The 9,412-nt window shown below is 35.2% G+C and overlaps 2 protein-coding genes across 4 annotated transcripts in view; both read right to left on the bottom strand.

Moving 5' to 3' along the window:
• Window positions 480–6,496, bottom strand: LOC107631375 (protein ANTHESIS POMOTING FACTOR 1). Of its 3 annotated transcripts, none has more exons than XM_021119613.1 (12): window positions 6,039–6,496; window positions 3,656–3,977; window positions 3,453–3,547; window positions 3,227–3,327; window positions 2,825–2,925; window positions 2,687–2,753; window positions 2,502–2,601; window positions 2,285–2,398; window positions 2,032–2,169; window positions 1,841–1,925; window positions 1,450–1,499; window positions 480–962 (listed from the first exon to the last, which is right to left on the bottom strand). In XM_021119613.1, exons 2-12 carry the CDS (start codon window positions 3,660–3,662, stop codon window positions 813–815), a joined length of 1,008 nt encoding a protein of 335 aa, XP_020975272.1. In that variant the 5' UTR covers window positions 3,663–3,977; window positions 6,039–6,496; the 3' UTR covers window positions 480–812. The 3 variants fall into 3 exon arrangements, with proteins under 3 accessions (XP_020975272.1, XP_020975273.1, XP_020975274.1); XM_021119614.1 differs by having other exon boundaries at window positions 3,656–3,949; XM_021119615.1 differs by having other exon boundaries at window positions 3,656–3,949; window positions 6,086–6,496.
• The window catches only part of LOC107631378 (probable 1-deoxy-D-xylulose-5-phosphate synthase 2, chloroplastic), a 3,756-nt gene continuing 2,051 nt past the window's right edge, over window positions 7,708–9,412 (bottom strand). The window contains exons 7-11 of the mRNA XM_021119612.1: window positions 9,394–9,412; window positions 8,993–9,297; window positions 8,594–8,875; window positions 8,223–8,507; window positions 7,708–8,123 (exon numbers count right to left, since the gene is read on the bottom strand). Of these exons, the coding sequence (XP_020975271.1) occupies window positions 7,977–8,123; window positions 8,223–8,507; window positions 8,594–8,875; window positions 8,993–9,297; window positions 9,394–9,412 (1,038 nt within the window). The 3' untranslated portion in view covers window positions 7,708–7,976. The remainder of the gene's footprint in view (window positions 8,124–8,222; window positions 8,508–8,593; window positions 8,876–8,992; window positions 9,298–9,393) is intronic.

Below are 9,412 nucleotides of genomic sequence, written 5' to 3'. Positions count from 1 at the left end.
TTAAGTTTTTAATGCATTAAATTTATCAAAGTATAAAAAAATTTCTATTATTATATTTTTAAAATATATTATTAGAACACAAATTAATTAAATCCTAAAATTATTATGTTGATTTCCAGACAAAAAATTAAGAAATTTAAATTACCATGCATGTTATTCTTCAAGAAACTACTGACCGGTGTTTTCTAAAGCAATAAACACCGTTTACACTTATACAGATTTGCTTTTGAAAGCAAGCTATTCACTGCTATATTGCTGTACGTATAGAGAGCAAGACTAATTATCTTTTCTTAACTTTCAAAGGTTCAAAGATTTTAACATTAATGTGGTCTTAACACACTCAATTTTAACTTAAATTTCTTGATTAGTCATAATATACATGCTTTCTATTATTACGATTTATAAAAAACTTTTTTTTTTATGTTCTTATATTTCGTACATCGTAATAATGCTGACATAATTTAATGATAGAAACAAAATTCGACCTTAACAAGTGCTCAAATGAAATCTTGAGTAGTGAGAGAACAAGCTTGACTATACCTGATAATTTTCATCTAGTGATGATGAAAAAAGAGAAACAAGTTACAACTGAAGAACCAAAAGACATAATAACTTCATTTTGATTCATTGAGATTTTTATATAATGATATACTTCTATATACACGGTCACACAGGCAAAGTTTGTCACTAAGGGTGTGTTTGGTGAACCAGTCGAAATAAGAAAAACTCACCCTTATTTGTTACCCCCCATCATAGTCTAGTATCTTTCAGTGAGTTGTGGGGACAAACAGAACCTCCATCATGTATGGCTTTTACTTTCTTCCAACATAAGATCCCAACTTAGACAAATCTGGGACCCAAAATGATAGCTCAGAAGATCCGGTTGCAAACATGAGACTTCCCGGTGCCCATTTTATCACCGGTGGTCCAGTATCAGCAGTTGCACTCCTCCAGCTACCAACCTATACAAGCAGGGTATAACTATAAACGTTGAAGTTCGGTTGGAATTACATATAGCATTGGAGAGATTTACATTTAACTATCATTCAATAAGATTTTGATGCCAAACACTATTTTAGGTGTGAGTTTGTATATAAGTGATTGATTTGACTGCAAATATTACATTTCAGTTTATGTATGAAAAAAAATATTTAAATTAAATTTTATATGTGATTTCAATATTTGGTGTTTTCTGGGAAATAAATCAAAGGAGAAAAAGATGACAGAAATCAATTATTAGTTAATTAATTTAAGAGAGCTATCTTCCACTTAAATATTTGTTGGGGATATCATAGCACATTCCACAAGGTTCTTAGCAAAAAAGGAAAGGAAAGAGAAAACTGAAAGAACATGCTTTATCATGTAAAGTTAAACATATATGACGCAATTAAGCATATGATTTTAGATTAACTATCTGTACATTGGCTAAATCCTGTAGCTAATCTTTACCTCTTTACCACTTCGAACACTCCATGCATAAATGCTGCCATCCCCAGAACCTGTAAAGGTCCAGTAGAATGTAAATTTAGCATAATAACCATCATTCAGCATAAGCAGTAAGCAGAGAATAACTGGAACCCATACCAAGCTGAAAGGATTGAAAAAGTTAGTTGAAAATAAATGGCAGGATGCCAGACATTTTAAAGTTACATTGCTTCTAAATTTTCTAGTCTCTTCAAAACACAATTTAAAGCAAGAAAAAAACAAGAAGTAAATAAAACTTCAGCATTCCTTCAATCTGATTAAGGTTAGCAGAGCTTAAACCACTTTGTGCAAGCAATAATGCACAAACAAGTGAATCATGAACTGACAATTTTCCATTGATGCAAAAAGTGCTTACCTGATATTACAAACATTCCTTCTGGACTGAAAGAAGCTTCTAACGTGGAGTTGCACGAGACAGGTGTGACATTATATGTTGATAACTATATACATATGACAGAAGAACAGTCACACAGAAATCCTATCAAAGCATATATAAATAAAAACTTAAGTAGAAGTGAACTGAGTTTAAGTAACAAAGATACTAACAAGTGTGCCACGAAATGAATCAAGAACATGAATATGCCCATCTGCAGTTGTTAAAAGCATGAGTCTCCCATCGTTACTAAATTTCACTGTATTTGCATCAGAAATATCTCCCCCAACAGAAAAGATCTCAAAGGGACCCTGTAGAGTGAGTTTTACCATGAGATAATTAGAGTATATCACAATTAATACTCCAAATTATAAAACCAATGTAAGAACCAAGTTTTATACGTATTCTTGTGCAAAATTTGCTTACCTTTTCATACTTGCGAGCATCAAACATTCTTATGTATCCTCCAAAGGCAATTGCAAAAACAAGCCCTTGATCATCATATGAAATAGCAGGCCTTCCTTGTACACGTAAAAGTCCCTATTTTGTTTATAAAGTAAGTAAGAATCCCCTAAAAGAGTTACATGTATTAGATACAAGAAGATATACAGGATATAAACAAGCAGAGGTGCAAATGCCATACCTGGCATTTCTCGGCCCTTTGATCCCATAGTAAAACAGTTCGATCAAGAGATCCAGAAATAAAGCACTCCTTCCGGGAGCACAAGCTAAGTGAGACAACCCTGGAAAAAGAACAAGTATGCATTTTGTTATATGGAAAAATAGATAGTACATGAGCACTATATCATATAGTTCGAAATAGCAAACCTGTCATGATGACCTTTGAAATATCTCAAATACTTGTTATCATGCAACGATAGAAGCCGCAGAGATTCTGGTTCAACTAATCATATTAGTAATGGGTGCACGAAAATCAGCGGAAATTGACACAGGTATGGAACATACCATCCCACCCATTTCTAGATGAGTATATGACAGTGGTCGGATGAGACGTGAAACAAACCAAGTCAACCCCATACTTCTTGCTGTTAATTGTCTTCAAACATCTGATAACAATTATGACATCTTAAAAACAGGAAGGATGTGGATGATACATCAAAATATGTAAAATAAACTAAAAATAAATAACTAAATAACTTGACATGTTTAATAATTAATTGTGCATATTTACACAACAATCTACCCAACCATTTAGTTGCAAAGGATGTTAAATTTTCTAGTTGCGAAAACTAAATAACATTAAGAATGTTAAGAGTCCCAATCTAGCACTAGAAACTTGAACAAATTATTATGTGGAGAAAAGATTAACCTAAAACAGTAGAGGCTAAAATGGAAAGAGAGGCATACGTTCCGGCAGTGACATCATAGAGACGAATGGATTCATCATTGCTAGCAGTGACTAGATAGCTGGTTGCCCTGTGAAAATCCATGGAACTAATTTTACAATTCTGCATAGATACACATAAATAGGTAAGCAATGAAAACATAATAAGAGAGTTACGAAGACAAAGAACTAAATTTGAAGGTTGCAGCCCTAATTTTATAACAAGAAAAGAAAGGAAGGGTAACATACATAGTCTTTGAAGGCCATTCCAACTTCCATGCTCTGAAGAATTTCCTCACTGAGCTCCAAAGACACCTTCTCTTCTCTGTTTTCCTGCTGTATCCCTGCGAATGTAAAACATTTTCAACAGTGAAGAGACGAGCAAGCAAAGTAGAAACAAAAGCCGTTACATTTGAAACCTACGAATTAAAACCACAGCATGTTCGACATACCGCCCATTTTTTTTGGAGAGAAGAAACTTTGGGTTTCTGAGAAGGATTGGAAGGAACCTTTATCCAACCACGACAACTGGTGATGTCTTCGATTTGCCGGGAAAACGCAAACAAAATCACCGGACTCGGAGGCGGAGCTCGACGGATTGTGAAATTACCGCCATAACCTTTGTTGGGTCAAATTTCAGGGCCCAATTTGGATTCCAATATCGGAATCTTCAAGCCCTAGTATTGTATCCTCAAAATTCGATGAGTTGTTCTTCAAGCCCTGGTATTGTATTCCAATATTGGCTTCTTCATGACCAAAAAAAAAAAAGAAAGCCTGGTATCAAGACTTTTTTCTTTTCTTTTGAAGTTAGTGGTAGTTATCTATTTTAATCAAGGTTCTGAAAACCGGACCGGTCATCAAACCGCTTTAGTCAATAGTTCACTGGTTTATTGGTCTAACCGGTTCAACCGGTGGTTCAACCAAAAAAACCGTTTTAGAATAAAATAATAAATAAATTATAAAGGACCAAAGATGAGGGTACTCCAAGAACTCCTATTAGATGCAACAGCATTCAACATTATCACATATTCTCACACACACATACAAAGCCTTAACTCAGAGAACAACCACAGCAAGTGACTTGGAAAGAAAATGTAAACACCGAAACAATCACAAGCATACAGAACATGTGAATATTATTATAGCAAACATAATAATAAAATAGCTCTTCTAATGGTTTTCGAAAATATCCCAAATCAAGAAAACTACATAATCTGATCCACTTGATTCAGAAAGTTACATATATTAGAAAAATTAAGAATCAACTAAAAGAAAAAGAAAAAGAAAAGGAAGGCCTGGTTGATTCGATTCAATTGCCTGAGATGAAGAATCAAACAGGGCTGAGAAGCTGAGAGTTTAAATGTTAAACCTCAATATTCAAGTAACATGACTCCATTATTGTTATTATTACACCCTTCTAATGTCACAAATTCAATATATATTATAGTCCGTTGACACTTGTGTATTCACAACTTGGCCTCATCATTCTGATTCATACCTTAAGTAGAAGAAAAAGTCCCAATAAGCTTTCATTACAATTTTATCCAGAGAGTTGGGGCTTTGGTTCGGAATTCATGCCAATGATAATGACGAGAGGGATGAATCCGTGAATCAGTAACATAGGCAGTGCAAATTTTAACAAAGTTCACCACAATGATTAACAACAACAAAAAGCACTAAAAGAACACTCAGTAATATAGGCAGTGCAAATTTTAACAAAGCTCATAAACAACAACAAAAAGCACTGAAAGAACAGTGAATCAGTAACATGGGCAGTGCAAATTTAAAATTTAAAAGTTATCAATTTAAAATTTATCATCAAATACAATCGGTGAGCAAAGCCAATCAATCAAACACTGACTGAGCATTCTGTTCTGATTGTGTGACTGGGAAGCAACAAATTCAGCAACAAATGCAAGTTACAGCAACAAATTTAACAAATCCTAGTAAAGTCCCGAGTTACAGCAAAAAGGCAAATTTATTGATTACCAATTCAGCAACATGCAGAAATACAGGGAGAAGGGAACTCTGGAAAAGAGAGAACACTAAACCAAAACATTAACCAATAATCACACTAAACCTGCAACCAGCAATTACAAAACAGCAACAAACATTAGTACATTATAAAACATTCCAAAATAGTGATGACACTAAACCTGCAGTAAACAATCTCAAAGACAATGATCACCAATATCCAGCAAATAAACAATAAATACACAACAACAATTTAGCAAATAAACAAGAACAAGACCTAAATAGAAAATCCAACAAATTAAGTCGCAGCAACCAAACAATTTGACAAATTAAAACAACAGCAGCCCAACAATTTAGCAAATCAACTTAACAAATTCAAGAACAGAAAATCACAACAAAACAAAACAAAAAAAAAAAATAAAAGTAACAGAAGAAGACAACAACCATTAGCAAATTAACAAGTTCACAATAACAGTTAAAAAATTTACCAGAAGAACACTAATGCAAGTGGAATCATCATGCTAACATGTTTTCTGCAAAGATGCTATTTGTACAGCTAAAATTTCCTAATTACTATGATCCAATTATTCTAATTTCACATGCAATCAACTTACTAAGTTTCTAAAAGCTAGAAATTATAAAACCAACCAGAAATATGGTTAAAGCATTTCATCAAACATGTTGAGTGCAGTAAAATTAAAACGAAATAAGAGAATTCAAAGCTTAATTTCAATGTGATAGAGAAGAGAACATAACTATTGTAACTTTAATTTAGTCTATGAAAAAATCCAAACCACTACCAAATCAAATAATTACTTATTGTAATAGAAATCAGAAGTTGCAGAGTTTGAAGAAGAGTACTGGTGTTGTGTGAGTGTATTGTCTGGTGGCGGGTTTAGGGAACTCACGGCGGGGACAAAAGAGAGCAGTTCGACGGCTGAGTGGAGCGCGCGCGAACTCGAACGGTGAACAGCGAGTGAACGCGAACGGTGAACGCCGAGCGAACGCGAATGGCGAAGAACGCGAACGAAGACGCGAACGTGAACGGCAAACAAACGGCGACGGAAGCGCGGCTGAGCAGACAAAGACGACGGACGCCGAGCTCGAGGAAGCAACCGCGATCGGTGACAGCGAACAGGGGTTGAAGATTTGGAGCACGAGGGAAGCTAGATGACGGATGGCGAACTTTGAGTGCGACGGACGGCGGCAGTATGCCACTCCTTGTGGCGGTGGTGTAGGCTTACAGTGCTAGGGTTTTGTGGTTGGGTTTGGGTGATTTCTCTGACTGAAAGAAAGAAAGGGAGAAAGGGAGAAAGAAACGAATGAGCTTCCCTTTTTTGTGTAAACCGGCCGGGTTCCGATTCGATCCGACCGGCTGATTCTTGTCCGGTTCAACGATTTTTTATCGGTTTTATAATTTTCAGTTTTACATGTTTGACCAGACCGTTAGTATTACCGGTTCGCGATTAAACCAATTCGACCAGTTGGTCTGATCCAATTTCAGAACGTTGACAGGTAGGAATGTTTAAATCCAAACTGATTCAAATTAAACCGTTCATATAATTCGATTCAAACCGAAAACCGATTAAAACCGCACTAATTCGGATTTGATTTGATTCTATTTTTTGTAAACCGTTGGATTGAATCGGATTTCGGATCTACTTTTCATAACCGATCCAATCAAATCCAAACCGCACAATGTGCTATAATATTATTATTTTATTTTTATATTTACAATTATACTTATAACATGTTCAATTTGTTATTTATTTATTTTAACTAACCTATAATTTTATTTCTATTGTTATGTTATCGTTAGCTTTTTAAGATATTGTTAAAACTTGTTATGTCATTATTGATTATTTAAAATTTGATATTGAAACTTGTTATATGTATTTAATTTTTTTATTTAAAAAACCGTAAATCCAAACTGATCCAAACCGCTTGTAATCGGATCGGATCGAATCGGATTTCCAAAAAAATTTCATCCAATCCAAACTGCACCGCACATAAATTAAGCGTTCGGATCGGATTACTTTTTTCCTTAAAATCGAACCAAACTGCACTGCAAACACCCCTATTAACATGTAACACATTTTAATTATAAAATTAGAGATATATAATAGATTATCCTGATAAAAGAACATAATGATTACCACTCAAATGTAATTAAGTCTCGCATTTTTTGGTGTCTACATACGAAAAAAACAAAAAAGTCAGTCTCGTATACGGTATACTTATGTGAATATGTGATTGGCCAACATCTTATGTACATTTATTTTATTAATTTATCTGTCAAACTGATATTTCCTTCAATCATTTATGTGTACAATGGTTGAATTAACAACTTAATGATCTCATGTATATATCAAGTCGTCTTATAGATGAATGATATTTATATTTATACTTTGACCCATTAAATTGATTTTTTGCTTTAAACAAACACTAGTTCAGGGGTAGAGCCGTGTTCAATTTTCAAAAAAAGATTAAAATAAAAAAAAATAATTGGCAAATGCAGGTCCTTTATTTGTTGGGCAAACATAAGGAACGAAGAAAGATTGTTATTTAATTAATAGAGGGAAGCCTACTTTTGCATACAGTAACATAATTAACACATAAACTAATTTAAAAAAAAAATGCCCGATGGAGGCTTTTCAGTGTTCAAAGTGCAGCTATTTACAACTTAATTAATCTCAACCACATTGACAACTGAAATCTTCAAAGAATAACTAAGGTTTGTGGTTCTGGTCGCAGGTCAAGATTCTTATTCAATTCCATGTTGCGTACTGTTTTGTATTTTTATACCAAGAGAAGAGCATCCTTTGACTTTCCCATTAGAGACAAGACTGTGCCGGCTATATGCTTTGATGAAATTCCTGCTTGTTCAATCTGATCCTGAGGTGATCCATGATCAATGTACCTATCAGGTAGCGTCATTGCTCTCCACTGCACCAAAATAATAACGTTACAATTGAATTAGTGTCACATTTCACTAAATAATAATGAATACAGAGAAAATGAGTTGTTGATAGATTAAAGTTATACCTTTAGAGGTCCATCAAGGATGCCAGATAAGCTCAAGTAATGTGCAACATGAGATCCAAAACCTCCAATGGAACCCTCTTCAGCAGTGATGAGTATTTCATGCTCTTTAGCTAGTTCCTTAATAAGACCAGTATCCAAAGGCTTGCAGAACCTAGCATCAGCAACTGTCACATAGACTCCAAGTGTTTTGAGCAGTTCTGCAGCTTGCATGCACTGCTGGACTATAGAACCATATCCCAAGATTGCAACTCTGCTACCTTCTGTCAGAACTCTACCCTTTCCAATCTACATAAAGTACATCACCAAAAACTTCAATTTTGGTTGGCTTAACCAAATACAATACAACATTATGTTTGGAAAGTAATGCTAACCTCAAGTGCAGTTCCTTTGTTATTGAGAGGCAAAACGGCTCCAATTCCATTCCCCCTTGGGAACCTAAAGCAGCTTGGTCTGTCATCTATGGCTGCAGCGGTTGCAACCATGTGCATCAGTTCAGCCTCATCTGATGGAGCCATGACCACCATGTTAGGCAAGCAAGCCATGTAGGTGATGTCAAATGCTCCACAATGGGTAGGTCCATCAGCACCAACTAAACCAGCTCTATCCATAGCGAATCGGACTGGTAACTTCTGAAGATCTACATCATGGACCACCTACAAACCCAATTTGGACCACAGTTGTTAGATTGTTTTGTGAATTATGACATTAACTACTTTGCTACCTCTATAGTGGACATAAACCAATTTGGCCTAATGTTATTTATTCCTTACCTGATCGTATCCACGCTGAAGGAAAGAAGAATAGATAGCACAAAATGGCTTGAGGCCCTCAGTGGCTAGCCCTGCAGCAAATGTAACAGCATGTTGTTCGGCGATCCCAACGTCAAAGCATCGGTCTGGAAACCTTTTCTGGAAGTAGTTTAGGCCGGTTCCACCACCCATCGCAGCGTGAATGGCTACAATCTTGTTGTCTACTTCAGCTTCTTTTATCAAGGATTCAGCAAAGTACTGAGTATATGATAGTGTAGATGCTTTTGTCTTGAACTGGTGGCCTGTTTTCGGATCAAACTTGACAACACCTGAAAGGGTGATTAGAGAACTATTAGCAACTTGGAGAATTAGAAAATTGCTAATCATAATTTTGTTGGGATAATAAATAGACTCTCTAGTCTCACCATGCATCTTATCATC

This window comes from Arachis ipaensis, chromosome B03 (genome assembly GCF_000816755.2).
Source record: "Arachis ipaensis cultivar K30076 chromosome B03, Araip1.1, whole genome shotgun sequence".
Lineage (NCBI taxonomy): Eukaryota > Viridiplantae > Streptophyta > Magnoliopsida > Fabales > Fabaceae > Arachis > Arachis ipaensis.
Note: the sequence above shows the minus strand (reverse complement) of the source record. Positions and strands in the feature narration are given on the sequence as shown.